This window comes from Elephantulus edwardii, unplaced genomic scaffold, assembly GCF_000299155.1.
Source record: "Elephantulus edwardii isolate Elephantulus edwardi_28Jun2011 unplaced genomic scaffold, EleEdw1.0 scaffold00031, whole genome shotgun sequence".
Classification (NCBI taxonomy): domain Eukaryota; kingdom Metazoa; phylum Chordata; class Mammalia; order Macroscelidea; family Macroscelididae; genus Elephantulus; species Elephantulus edwardii.
In genome coordinates, this window is record NW_006399781.1 from 18,378,281 (window position 1) to 18,393,343 (window position 15,063).

Genomic DNA, 15,063 nt, shown 5'->3' on the forward strand with positions numbered 1-15,063 from the left:
AACAACCCTGCTTGCTGAAACTGAAGAGGACCTGAAGCACCTGCTGCAGAGGGTCAAGGACTACAGCCTCCAATATGGATTGAGGCTTAATGTCAAGAAGACAAAGATTCTCACCACTGGACCAATTGGCAACATCAGGATGGATGGTGAAGAGAATGAGCTTGTACACAGCTTTAGTTTGCTTGGCTCCACAGTCAGCACTCTTGGCACCAGTTGCCAGGAAATTAAAAGGCGCATTACCATGGGAAAGTCTACTGTTAGAGACCTCTCCAAAGTACTGAAGAGCAATGGTGTCTCTCTGGAGACTAAGGTGTGCCTGATACAGGCCATGTTATTTGAAATCACTTGTTATGCATCAGAGAGTTGGACAATGACCAAAGAGGATAGAAGGAGAATTGATGCCTTTGAGCCGTGGTGCTGGAGAAGAGTATTGAGAGTATGGACTGCTAGGAAACAAACAGATTCATCCTGGAAAGGGTTAAACCAGGCACCTCTTTGGAGGCAAGGATTCTGAGGCTCTGTCTAACATACTTTGGACATGTTGTAAGGAGGGACCGATCCTTGGAGAAGGACGTCATGCTTGGGAGGGTGGAGGGACAGCGCAGAAGGGGAAGGCCCTCTGTGAGGTGGATTGATTCAGTGACTGGGTTAATCGGGATGGGAGTGTCAGAAACAGTACAATTGGCACAGGACAGAGCAGAGTTTAGGGCTGTTTTACATAGGGTCGCTATGAGTTGCAAGTGACTCGAAGGCACATAACAACAATAAGAACTCAGCTAACTTAGACTAACTGTAACCATTTTGTGGCGTTTCCCATACGTATTTCTAGTGTTTAGCACAGAGCATAACCTAAGACTTTATACTCCTTATAATTTTAATTCTTCAGTTATTTATCTCCAACTGCATTTAACTAACCAGCTTTGTATTGAATACATTTGTGTGCTTTACCCTGTCTTCCTAACAAGCTTCCTCACAATTATATTCCATTTCAAGATGGAAGAGCTCAGTCTTGGAGAAGTCAAGAGACTTGCTCAGAGCTCCGCAGTCAGTAGTTGTGATGTGCCATTCAGTTGGAACCAACCTATAGCTGACGCTCTAGTGAGTTTTCAGAGGGACTAGATAGAGATTGCCCATCTTTGTTCCATGGAATGACTGGTGGGTTTGAACTTACTTCTAAACCACCAGCACACCCTCAAATAATAGAGGCACTAGGATTTTCTCTGTGGAGAGCTGTCTTTCACTATGATGTAGTTCTTGTGGTTAAGATGTTCGAGTATCAGTTTGCAGTTCTGTGTGCCTTTAGAGATGACAGCTTTGGGCAAGCTATCAGGAGGTGCCAGTCCTTAGAGAAGGACACTATGTTTGAGATGTAGAAGGTCAGCACAAAAGAGGAAGACCTTGGATGAGATGGATTAACACAATGACTGTAGTAATGGGGTCAAATATATTGGAGGTAGCAAGGTTGGCTCAGAATAGGGCAAGGTTCAGAGCGTTTGTTTATAGGGTTGCTATGAGTCTGACAGCTCTCTGATGTCTGGACTTAGTAGACGGACCTCCTCTTGTATAAGATGGCACTTTTTTCCTTCTTATTTTGCCTCTAAGCAGCCTCTTCTCACTAATTTTTCACTAATATTTCAATATTAATTTCTCACTAATATTTCAAAGGAAAAGCTTCTTTTTGCATCCTTAAAATGTTCTTTCCTTTAACAGATATTTATCGAGTAAGAAGCATGTGCTGGGAATACAGCAATCAACCAAACAAACTCCCTTGTAGAGTTCATAAGGTACTAGGGAATTGGGCAATAAATGAAACCTATAAGGACTGATCACGGGTGCAGTGGAGGGCAGCAGTAGTTGAGGTGTGGAATATTGTTTCACAGCTCAGATTATCTGCCTCCTCTCATGCTCTGTTCTTGTTCCTACTCCCAGTCCACAAAGTTGTCTGTCCACCACAAAGAACAATGAGATTTTTCACTAACTTAGGGAAGAAAATATGACAGTCAGATGACTGGAAAGGCAAATAATGTGGAATGTAAATGCCACATAACTACAGCTTCTGAAAGCAGTATTTTTAGAATGAGCCGTTATTAAGTAATCCAACATCCAACTGTGTTTTGGTTTCTATAGAGCAGTTCCTTTTATCAGAAAGGCAGTCTTGCTACTACTTATCACTAGGGCTTTGTTTGTCCTTCACTCACTCTGGCCTTTCCAAACCATATAAAAAGATTAAAGAGAGCCTGGTAGAGAGTTCTCATGCAGGAAGGCCCCCGTTACGGGAACTGAAAAGGACAGCACCTTTTGTTCTGGTTCCTAATGGAGTGGCTTCAGCTCCATCCTCTATCACTCTATCAAGGGGCTGCCTTCCCTTTTGCACTTTTGTTTAATTATCTTTGCTCCGTGGATTCATTTTCTACACATGCCAGGTAGGCTTGATAGTTCGCTGTACTTTTTTACCTTTATGAATTCTATCGTAGAGCAAAAAGCATAGACTAGACTGCACATATGAAGATAAACTATCAATGACACTTCTTGTTCACTTACTATCATTGATTGAATGAATATGCATAATGTAGCAAAACTTAACAGCAATTGGCATCATACCTGCAATGATGCAGAGCCAAAGTTTAATACGTGAACAGTAGACCAATAGAGGATGAAAATAACCTCTAGGGAGATATGAATGTTTTGTTTTGGGGTGTGTGGGGTTTTTGGGGGGTTTTTTTTTTTGGTTGTTATGTTCTTCTTTTGAGATGAATGTTGAGGTGGTGCAGAATGTCCCCAGATGGTTACCGCTTTCTCAGCCATGTGTCCCAGATGATGTATAGTAGTCTTGATTTATTATGCTTTACATCATCAATAAAGTTACATTTTAATAAATACATTGTTAAATGTTGAGGACTCTCCTTCACAGGGTCGCCATAAGCCGCCTACGACTTGATGGCACTTAACAACAACAACATATATTGTTAAATGTGATTTTTAAAATCCCTTTGAGTTATTTCTCAGAGAAATGAAAGAAAAAATCCTTTTAGATTAAATATACATCCACTTGGCATTTTAAAAATTATCATCGAGTGTTGTCTTAGTGCAATGTAACAACCTGGGTGACCTTTGAAACCAGAAATGTATCGCCTCACATTTCTGGAGGCTTGAAGTCCAAGTCATTCATGTCAGCTGGACAATGGTTTCTACCAGTCTTCAGGGGAAGGTCCTTTCTTGTTTATCCCACTTTCTGCTAACCCCAGGTATTCCTTGACTTATGGATGCCCCTTTACGTGGACGAAGTTCCTTCCTCTGTGTACGTCTTCTCCTCTTCTATAAAGAGGCCATTCAGATTAGACTAGGATTCATCTCATTCCAGCATGATTTCATATTAACTTCAGGGACTTTGTTTCCAAGTAAGGCCATGTTTACAGGCAGTGAGAGTTAAGGCTTCATCAAATCTTTCTTGGGCACACAATTCCACTCAATAACCCCAGGTTTTCGTTTTCTTTCAGATACCTCTTTCTCCTTGCCGGAGGGCACCTCCTGGCCTTGGCTGCCATGGGTTCCTATGCTGTGCTTGTCCTCATCCCTGCTGTCTGCGCTGTGGTTTTGATCTGCTCCCTCAGCCCACAGCAAGTCCACAGACACACTTTCTTCTTTCAGATGAGCTGGCAGACCCTGTGTCACTTGGGTCTGCACTACACGGAGTATTGTCTTCAAGAGCCTGCATCCATGAGGTGAAAAAACCTGTTCGTTTGTTAGTGTGTGCGGAGCTACCAAGCTGTTGCTTGTATCTTGGTGGTAATGTAGAAAGGTTCCACAATGAGTTTGAATCCTCATCCTTCCATATTTGAGCAGTGTGAGCTTGGGCAAGCCATTTAGCCCCTCTCAGCTTCAATTTCTTTCTCTGGTAGAAAATAATGGGGATAACAATACCTATCTTGCAAGATTGTTGTGTTGAATGTAATAAATGTAATAATTCCCTGTATTGCCTCAGAGCACTACCACAGCTGCATTTAATATTGTGCCTAAGAAGATTGGGGAGGGGAGCCCACAGAGCCCACAGATGAGGCCTGCCTGGAACTCAGTGCCATTTGCTGACTTGTGTGGGTGGTTAGACACACAGACAGCAGCATTCCTGATTAGGACAGGGAAGATAGAAGCTGACTGTAAACCTTTGCTGCCTTCTAAAGCAGCTACTGAGAAAGAGGTAGCTGCTTGTGCAAGAGTTTTTCTTTCATCCAGACCCAGCTGTTCCCATCTCTGCAGAAAGAAGGGGAGTCTGAAAGGCACCATCTCCCCTCGGCCCCCTGAGATAATGACAGATCAAAAAGTGTTTTTAGGAGTCAATGAGATTACAAAAAACTAGGAGGAAGCATGTGTCTCTGTGATCTGATCTCGAGGCCTGAGGTTCCTGGTTGCCTCTAGTTATCGTGACTGACGTGAGTCTGAGGTGACTACGGACTGCCGTAGCCTGTCTTGGTGATTCTCTCTGACTCTAGCTGGCCGTGGGCTCCCTGACTTTGCCATCCCTATACCACATCCAGAATCCTTTTCTTTATTATGACTGTTTTCACATAAGGCTTTCAGGGTTGGCTTCTTGAAGAAAAGGCAAGCTGCCAGGTGGGCAGAGAGTAGGAAGCATTGGCTGGTATGTGGTGAATTAAGATTTCTGTAGGAAGCACTGACCTGATAGGGGCTGGAAAAGCAAGTTAAACGGGATCTTGAGAGGGAGGAAGGCTGAGCCAGTGCTTAATTGACCAAGAGCCTGAATAGGATGAGTGACATATAGAGGCCACTTTTTCTTTTGATTTTTTTTTTCTTTCCGAATTCCTGAGTGATGCAAATCCTTAATGTGCTCAGTTGCTAGCCTAAAGGCTAGGTGCCTTGGAAGAAAGGTCTGGAGCTCTACCGCATTCATTGAAAACTCACTCATTCCACTCTGATTCTCACAAGGTGACTCTGAGCCAGAATCTGTGAAAAGAAACTGGTATGTGTATACTGCCTTTAGTTTTTGTGCGGTGCCTGCAAGTTGACTAAAACTCATAGCAATCTAATCAGAACAACAGATCTGAGCCTTGCCCTGTCCTGTGTCGTCATCAGTATCTCCGTCATGCTTAAGCCCTTTGTTGTAGTCACTACATCAATTCGTCTCTTCGATCATTGTCTTTTCTTTAAAAGAGCCTCTGTGTTTCCCAGCATGATGTCTTTTCCTACTGACAATCCACTCAAAGGCTGTGAGATGTGTGTTCAGCATCTTTGTCTCTAGGGGGCAACCTGATTGTACTTCCTCCAAGACAGATTTGTTTGTTCTTTTGGCCGTCCATGAGACACTCTGTACTCTTCTCCAACACCAGAGTTCAAAGGCATCAATTCTTCTTCAGTTATCCTTATTTATTATCTAATTTTTAGATTCCTAGGAATCAGTGGAAAAAAGCTGACCTCATTACTCTTTAGCACTTTGGAGAGGTCCTTGACAGCAGATTTTCCCAAAGCAGCACATCTTTTAGTTTCTTAACTGCTGTTACCATGCGTGTTGGTTGTCTATCCAAGTAAAATGACATTGTTGACAACTTTAATCTTTTCTCCATCTATCCTGGTGTTGTCTTCTGGTTCAGTAGTGAGGGGTTTTAGGTTTTTTATGTTGAGATGTAACCCATATTGAAAACTGGTCTCTGATCTTCTGCAGGAAGTGATTCAAGTCTTCTTCACTTTCTGCAAGCAAGGTGTGTGTATTCATAATTTGTCCTGAGATTAGCTAAGATTAGTAGAGAAGTCTTATGTCAACATAGTCCCAAGTGCTTATCCAGCTGTATGAGTCAATAACTTCTAATACGAACAACTCCATCCATGGCTCAGTTCTCCAATTCCTCTATGGTCCTTGGGTTCAGATTTGCTAGGCCTCCCAGAGACTCAGACCCGTCAGGGGAATGACTCACGTGACCATAGGTATGCAGGCTGGTTTTGGAGAAACTGCTGAGCAGTGGGCCAGGATCCAGTTGACTGTCACTTGCGGCACAGCTAGATGGTGACTATGGGTGGTGTAGAGACCGGTGAAGAGCTGGAAGCTATGTGCTAGGTGAGCAAAGTTTTCCAAAGGAAAAAAAGCAATGGCGCTGAGGCCCCATGAGTTTATGAAAGCCTCTAGTAGGGTGGGGCTTGCATCCCATCCTAATCCACTCTCTTTCATACAATAATTACATCAGCACAAAATGGACAGTTAATCATTGGCTAGAGAATACATCTGAATGATAAACCACAGATACCCAGATTGTATCACCTGAATAATACAGGTTGTTGAGTCTTCCTCTAATCCTAATGCCACATTCTTCCTCATATAGTTCAACTTCTTCAATTATTTGCTCAGCATATAGAGTGAATAGATATAGGGAGTGGGGAAAGGGGATACAACCCTGAAATACACTTTTCCTGACTTTAAACCATGCAGTGTTTGTTCTGTTCAGAAAATTCTTTTGGTCTATATGAATGCTTCATATGAGCACAATTAAGTGTTCTAGAATCTCCATCCTTCTCAATGTTAGCTAGAACTTTTATGATCTGCACTAAATGCCTTTGCATAGTCAATAAAACGCAAATAGACACCCTTCTCGTCTTCTTGGCTTTTGGCCAAGACCCATCTGACATCAGCAAAGATATCCTTTGTACCATGGCCTATTATGAATCCACCTTGAACTTCTGGCAGTTCTGTGTTGATGTACTCTTCCAGCCATTAAAAAAAAAATCTTAAGCAAGATTTTACTTTAATGATATTGCTAGATACTTTCCACACTCTGTTGGATCACTTTTATTTTGGAATGTTATTATTGTTGTTCATTGCCTTAGAGCGACCCTATGAACAAAAGGCGTGAAGCCCCTCTACAACTACTGACATTTATTAAAGTTCATAGAGTTTCTGGAGGCAAGTTGTTTGGGAAGTGGATGCCACTCCTGCTTCCAAACCTGTTCTAGAAGGTTATTGGTTGAGTTACCTGCGATGCATAACGACCTTATGTACAGCAGCTCTGAACCCTTCCCTGTCCTGAGCCACTGTCACTAATCCTGACACACCAACCCCCATCACCCCAATTACTGTTTCAATCCATCTCATCGGGGTCTCCCTCGCCTGCACTGTCCATCCACCCTCCCAAGCATGATGTCCTTCTCCAAGGACTGATCTCTCTTGTCCATGTGCCCAAAGTAGGTGAGGCAGAGCTGTTTCATTTTCTAAAATTTTGCTTTGAAATGACTAATCCACAATATAGAGTCAAAAGTTACTATGTGTTCAAGTAAATTGGTATTTTTATTAAAAAAAATACTATCTTAGCAAACGTATTTCTATTCAGCTTTATATGACATTGCTTGGATAAATGATTAATAATTTACTCTAAAGTCAAATTTACCTGAAAACCCCTATGTTTTCTGACTTACGCTTGTTGTTCAAATATGCAATGCAACCCTTATTTAAAATTCTGATTTATTGCTTTTCTTAATCAGGCTAAAATGACCCTTCTTTCTTTTTCTTTTTTTTTAATAATTTTAATGAACATTTACAGAGAATTTGGATTTCCATTCATTCATTGCTGCACTTCTCTACCCGCCCAGTCCTCACCCCCCGCCTTCTTTCTTTTTTATAAGGGAGCTCTGGTGTCCTCCCTAATATGTAGGAAGTTACGCTGCAAACTTAAAGGTCATATCCTATTCCATTCGATTGAACAGGTGGCTGTCTTCCAAAGTTGGTATAGATTGGTGGGCATGTCCAGGGTGCATCTGTTTCCTGTAACATGTCAATTGGAATGATATCAGTTCCCAGGCCCTTATTTTTTACCAATGTCTTCAGTGAACCTTGGAATTCTTCCTTCTTGATTATATGATACTTCCTGAAATTGTTCAGCGTCAACCAAGTCAATGAGTCTGTGTATTCCTTCCATCTTCTTTTGTTGTTGTTATGTGCCTTCAAGTCGTTTGCGACTCATAGCGACCCTATGCACAACAGCCCTAAACCCTGCTCTATCCTGTGCCAACCGCACTGCCTCTGACACGCCCATCCCAATTACCCCAGTCACCTAATCAATCCATCTCATAGAGGGTCTTCCCCTCCTGCGCTGTCCCTCCACCCTCCCAAGCATGATATCCCTCTCTAAGAACCCGTCCCTCCTGGCAACATGTCCAAAGTATGTCAGACGAAGCCCCAGAATCCTTGCCTCCAAGGAGTAGCTTGGTTTAATCCTCTCCAAGATGAATCTGTTTGTTTTCCTGGCAGTCCATGGTACATTCAGTACTCTTCTCTAGCACCACAGCTCAAAAGCATTCACTCTCCTTCTGTCCTCCCTAGTCATTGTCCAACTCTTTGATGCATAACAAGCGATTGCAAAGACCATGGCCTGTATCAGGCACGCCTTAGTCTCCAGAGAGACACCGTTGCTCCTGAGTACTTTAGAGAGGTCCCTAACAGCAGACTTTCCCATCGTGATACGCTTTTTGATTTCCTGACTGCTGGTGCCAAGAGTGTTGACTGTGGAGCCGAGCAAACTGAAGCTGTGAACAATCTCAATCTCTTCGCCATCCATCCTGATGCTGCCAATAGGTCCAGTGGTGAGAATCTTTGTCTTCTTGACATTGAGCCTCAGTCCATACTGAAGGCTGCAGTCCTTGACCCTCCGCAGCAAGTGCATGAGGTCCTCCTCAGTTTCAGCAAGCAGGGTTGTGTCATCTGCATAACGCAGATTGTTAATAGATCTTCCACCAATCCTGATGCCACAATTCTCCTCATAGAGCCCAGCCTCTCGGATAATCTGCTCTGCATACAGGTTGAAAAGGTATGGAGATAGGATGCAGCCCTCGCGTACACCCTTCCCAGTTTTGAACCATGCAGTTTTACCCTGCTCTGTTCTGACTACTGCCTCTTGGTCCAAGTATAGGTTTCGCATTAGCACAATTAAATGTTCTGGGATTCCCATTCTTCTCAGAGTCAGCCACAGTTTGTTATGATCCACACAGTCAAATGCCTTTGCATAATCAATGAAACACAGAGACGTTCTTCTGGTATTCTCTGCTTTCAGCCAAGATCCATCTAACATCAGCAACAATATCCCTTCTTCTTTTAATTCATTAAATATTTTGTCCATGGAATCCTTTGGTGTTACGACTCAAGGCTTGAATTTATTCTTCAGTTCTTTCAGTTGGAAAAACCCTCTTAGTTTTCTAATTCCAACTGGGTGCTCATTTAATTACAATTTTGGATAAGTAAGGAAATCAATTATCCCTAATTCCTTTAAAAACACCTCAAACTCATTGCCGTGAAGTCAGAACTGACTCGGAGCTGACCTCCAGCACATTTTTAAAGGCTGTCTATTGCACAGGAGGAGATTGCTCATCTTTCTCTCGATACGTAGCTGGTGGATTCAGACTGTGTGTTTTGGGCTTGGAAGCAGAAATACTTCTCCACTAGGCCACCGACATTCCCCTTTAAATCCTTAGATACACAGAAGCATGGGTGGTTGTGAAACAGTGCAGCTTTCTCTACACGGGATAGCAGTCCTGAGAGTAGCATGTGACAAAGTAATTCTCTTATTCTCAAAAGCCTTGCTAGCAGTATCTTTTCTGCTCTTTGATGTTGAAGCAGTAATGTAATAATCACATCATTGGTTAAGAATCTGCATCAAACTGCCAGTGATTCAGCATACACTCCTGAACCTCAAGCTTGATTTAAAAAACTCCAAATCATGCCAATCTCATCTTAAGGGCGTGGTTTGCATTTAAAATCTTCAACTTTCTAGAACTTGTATTCAGAATTAGCTTTTTGTTTCTTCCGTGGCTAATTTCTCCCAAGCTATTTTCCAGTCTTTGAGCTTAAAGTCTCAAAAATATTCTTAGAAATACTATGGTTAGTGTTTCCCTCCATTATCCTTTTCATTCACAATAGTACATTTCCCTATTAACTTTTGATCTTGCCATGAGATGGAGCCCAACTGTTCAGAGCCTCCCTTGGCTGTGGGGTCATGTGTAATGTTCTGTAATGGGAGGGACCAAGTAAACATGAAATGTTTTTACATGGAAAAAAATGTCTTTCAGGTTCTGCATCACTCTTTCTTCCCTAATGCTCTTGACCCAGAGGGTCACATCCCTCTCCCTGGATATCTGTGAAGGGAAAGTGGAGGCACCATCAAGAGGCATCAGGATCAGGAGCTCTTTGTCTGAGCATCTACGTGAAGCACTTCCCTATTTCAGCTACTTTCTCTTTTTCCCTGGCCTCCTGGGAGGTCCTCTATGTTCCTTCAAAAGATTTCAGGCTCGTGTTCAAAGATCCAGCTCTTTGTGTCTAAAGCACTCTTTCTGGGCTCTGGCCAGAAGGAGTCTGCAGATCCTGGGACTAGAGTGCCTGAAAGTTGCCGTGAGGCGAGTGGTCAATGCTGAAACAGGCTTGTGGGATTGTCAACAACTGGAGTGTATCTATGTCATGTGGTCCACAGCGGCCCTTTTCAAACTCACCTATTACTCCCACTGGGTCCTGGATGACTCCCTCCTCCATGCAGCTGGATTTGGGTCTGAGATCAGTCAGAGCCCTGAAGAGGATGCATACATCCCTGATGCAGACATCTGGACCTTAGAGTCAACCCACAGGATATCCCTATTCACAAGGAAGTGGAACCAAAGCACAGCTCGCTGGCTCAGACGGCTCATATTCCAGCAAAGCAGGGCCTCGCCACGGTTGCAGACATTCGCCTTCTCTGCCTGGTGGCATGGCCTCCACCCAGGACAGGTGTTCGGTTTCTTCTGCTGGGCTATGATGGTGGAAGCAGATTACCTGATTCACACCTTTGCCAATCTGTTTATCAGATCCTGGCCCATGAAGCTGCTCTATCGAACTCTTACGTGGGCCCACACCCAGCTCATCATTGCGTATATCATGCTAGCTGTGGAGACACGGAGCCTTTCCTCTCTGTGGTTGCTGTGTAACTCTTACAGTAGTGTCTTTCCCACTGTGTACTGCATTTTGCTTTTTCTGTTAGCAAGAAGAAAGCATAAATTTCACTGATATCTTTCCCTGAATTTCATGTTATATACTCATGGAACAATACCTTTAGAAAGTGTCAAAAGATGTTATAATGATGATGATGATGTTGGTGATGTGTATGTTTGGTTTGTGGGGGGGGTTGTTGTTTTATAACATTGACAATTTGCTCTGTTTATTTGCAACCTCCCATATTTGGCTATAATACCCTTCTTATTAATATTTTTATCATTCATATACACTGGTTCTCATACATATGTTGTTGTTATCGTTGTTATGTGCAATCAACTCACCTGTGACTCATAGTGGCCTTATGTACATTAGCTCTGAAACCTGCCCTATGCTGAGTCAATCTCATTGTCTCTGACAGACTTAATCTCATTCCAATCAGAGTCAATCTATCATTCACTCCTACACTGTCTCTCCACTCTTCTAAGCATGATGTCCCTCTTCAAGAACTGGTCCCTCTTGGCCACTTGCCCAACGTATGTGAGACCCAGCCTCAAAATCCTTGCCTCTAGGGTGCAGCCTGGTTTCACCCTCTCCTAGGCAGAACTGTTTGTTCTCCTGACAGTCCACGGTATGTTCAACACTCTTCTCACAACTCAAAGGCATCGATCCTTCTTTTATCATCCTTAGTCATCATCCAGCTCTCTGATGCATAGCAAGTAATTGCAAAGACCATGCCCTCAATCAGGTGCACCTTAGTCTCCAGACTGACATTGTTGCTCTTCAGTGCTCTATATTGTGTTTTATACAGCTTCTCATTTAGTGTATTTGGTTTTTAAGTGTTAAATGTAGGGGTATTTTTTCCCCTTAAAATATATGTTGAAGGAGTTCTGGTGGTCTATTCCATAGGTTGTTATGCTGTTAACCCAAAGGCTACACCTTTCTGGTGGAGCGAATCTACCAGATGCTCCTATGGAGAAAGATGCGCAATCTCCTCCCATGTGATTATAGTGTTGGAAACTGGTGGAGCATCAGCTGTGAGTCAGTTCTGACTCAATGACAATGAATGATAAAGAGGGAGAGAGAGAAATATGTATGTTGATGTAAGTCCTGGTACCTGTGAATGTGACCTTGTTTGGAAACAGGCTTGTTGCAGATATAATAAATTAACATGAAGTCATACTGGATGAAATAGGATTAGTCCCAATCCAGTATGAGTCAAAAAGAGAGATTAGACAGAGACAGTAAGACACACAGAGGAAAGAGCACTATGTGATGTGGGTGATAGAGATTGGCATTATGCTGCTACAAACTCCTGCAGGTGCCAGGAAACAGATGACAGAGGATCTTCTTTTAGAATCCTTGGAGAGCATCGCCTGCCCTGTTAACATCCTACTGTGAGAATAAATTTCTGTTGTTTTAAGGCACCAAGTTGGTGGTTCTTTGTTATGGTAGCCCTATTTTTTTTTTTTAAACAAAGACACAAATCCAAGCTTGTATACAATATAACACAAGGAGTAGGGATGCTGGTGATCATAAAACCAGTGTGCTGTCAAGCCAAGTCAATTTTGACTTATGGCAACCTCATGCCTATCAGTGAAGAGCTGTTTCTAGGTTGTTTCATGGCTGATTTTTCAGAAGTAGATATGCAAGCTTTTTTCTGAGGTGTTTCTGGGTAGACTTGAATGGCTAATATTTTGATGAGTGTTTACATCACTCAGGGACTCCTTCAGAATTGTTATTAGATGATATTGCGTTGGTTTCCACAGATAGCAACCCTCTGTACAACAGAATGAAACTGCCCTATCTTGCACCATCCTCCGAAGCATCACTGATGGAGCCACTAGTGTAGCCAGTGGGTCAGGAGACCTCAGTGAGAGTCTTCCTCTTCTTAACTGAACTCACATTTTACCAACCATGGTGTCTTTCTCCAGAGACTGGTCCTTTCCAATAACACATTTAAAGTATGTGAGACAAAGTCTTGTCATCCCCATTTCTAAGGAGCATTTTGGCTGCAAATCTTCCAAGACAGATTTGTTTGTTTATTTGAAAGTTCGTGGTACATTCACCATTCTTTGAAAACATCACAATTCAAAAGCATCAATTTTTCCATCTTCCTTAATCAGTGTCCAGTTTTTGCATGAATATGAGAGAGTTAAAATGCCATAGTTTGGTCCTGCCGTCTGGCCCGCGGAGTCCCCAGCCGACCCACCCTCACTGGGACCCATCCTGAAAGGAGCATCGGCCTCGCTTGCTCTCTCGCCATGTCTGGCTCTTCTAGTGTGGTTGCTATGAAGAAAGTGGTTCAGCAACTTCGGCTGGAAGCTGGGCTCAACCGCGTGAAGGTTTCCCAGGCAGCTGCAGATTTGAAACAATTCTGTCTGCAGAATGCTCAACATGACACTTTGCTGACTGGAATATTTTCAAGTACAAATCCCTTTAGACCCCAGAAAGTCTGTTCATTTTTGTAGTAAAATGAATCTTTCAAAGGTTTCCTAAACCACTCTTAAGAACCAGTGATTATTCAAAGGAGAGCTAAAATATGAAGCTTGTACAAAAGCTTATCCCTACAACATATGTGCCATACTATACAGATTTCTACTTTTGTCAGCTCTTAACATCTACCTCTCTGAATTTTCATGAGTTTCTATTTCACAAGGGTAGTAATTATCTCATATACACTGATAGCTGCATATAATAAAGTCCTTGGTATAAAAAAATGCCATAGTTTGGGTCAAGCCTTAATCCTCAAAGTGATATATTTATGGAGTTCTGAGTAAGCATAAATTTGTGATGCCTTTAATCTAGCTCATCAACTTCTCATTGTACTCAACAGCCCACAGTAGACAAAGTAGATAAATGGAATTCCCCGGAGTTGAATTATTAAGGGAGAAGCAATAGAGATGGAATTGCTAAAGGACATTTTAAACAAAAACAAAAAAAAACATAAAAAACAACAAAGAAAAGGCGGGTGCGCCCAAGTTTATTAAAAACTACGACAGCATGGCACACAGGCTCCACGTGGTGTTTTGAAATCCATACCAACTGTGGGCTGAGTGACCTGCACTTGGACAGACTGCCAAAGTCCAAGAGCTTCACCTTTTCCTTAGCATCAGGATCTACTTTCAATGATCTCCTGATCCAAGGCTGAAACCTCTGATACGTAATAATCTCTCCTTTCTCTCTGCTCCTCCTGCAGCTTAATGGAGATGCCTCTCACAGGTCCTCTCTGAATCTGCTTCATCAGATGTGTGACATAACCTGATACCTTGCTCTAGAGCTTTTTGCTGGTAATAATGGTGATCTTCCTTTGCACACATGCTTGTTGGTGTGGAAGTCAGTACCCAGGCATGTGTAGTTTTTCTCAGTGATGACCTGGGCCGCCTTCTTCATGGTTTTGGTGCAAACGTGGCCCATGTTGGCGGGTCCTTGGTGAAAGAGCGTTAAAGGACTTTTAAGACCATTGCAAACATGGTTCTTAAAAAGGCCAATCTTAGAATTTAATCCAGAGAGGCAAGTGTAGAGGACGGAAGTGTTACAAACTGGGAGAAATGAAAAGAAATTGAGATAATCGTCGCAGCTTTATTATTATAGGAAGAAATGCTCTGCATTAGAATAATTAGGCAAATTATGATTAATGATGATAGAGAAAAATTGATGCCTTAGGGGTTGGGGTGTTGGAGAACAGTACTGAATATTCCATGTGTTACCAAAAGAATAAATAGATATGTTTTGGGAAAAAGTACAGCGAGAGTGCTCTGTGGAGGAGAAACTATTCCTTGGAAAGGGATATCATACTTGGAAAGGTGGAAGATAAATGAAAGAAAGAGAGGAAGACCCCAACAAGATGGATTGACATAGTATATGCGGCAATGGGCTCAAATGTGGTTCAAGATGATGAGGATGGCACAGGAGAGGACAGATGTTGCTGTCCATTTGCCAGCAGGGAGCAGTGACACCCTGATGGGGGTAAGCATGCACAATGGAGACACACCACTCCGGGAGTACTTCAGAGAGCCTACTCAACTCTATTGGGGGTTATAGTGTGCTTATATACAGGCAAGTAAACAGGGAGACAGGATGGGGTGGATTTGTTTTTTTTTTAATTATTAAATTTT

At 42.5% G+C, this 15,063-nt stretch overlaps 1 protein-coding gene across 1 annotated transcript; it reads left to right on the forward strand.

Moving 5' to 3' along the window:
* Window positions 1-2,313: 2,313 nt before the first annotated feature.
* MBOAT4 (membrane bound O-acyltransferase domain containing 4) lies at window positions 2,314-11,020 on the forward strand. Its single transcript, XM_006884133.1, has 3 exons — window positions 2,314-2,423; window positions 3,498-3,722; window positions 10,057-11,020. Exons 1-3 carry the CDS (start codon window positions 2,314-2,316, stop codon window positions 11,018-11,020), a joined length of 1,299 nt encoding a protein of 432 aa, XP_006884195.1.
* Window positions 11,021-15,063: the final 4,043 nt, after the last annotated feature.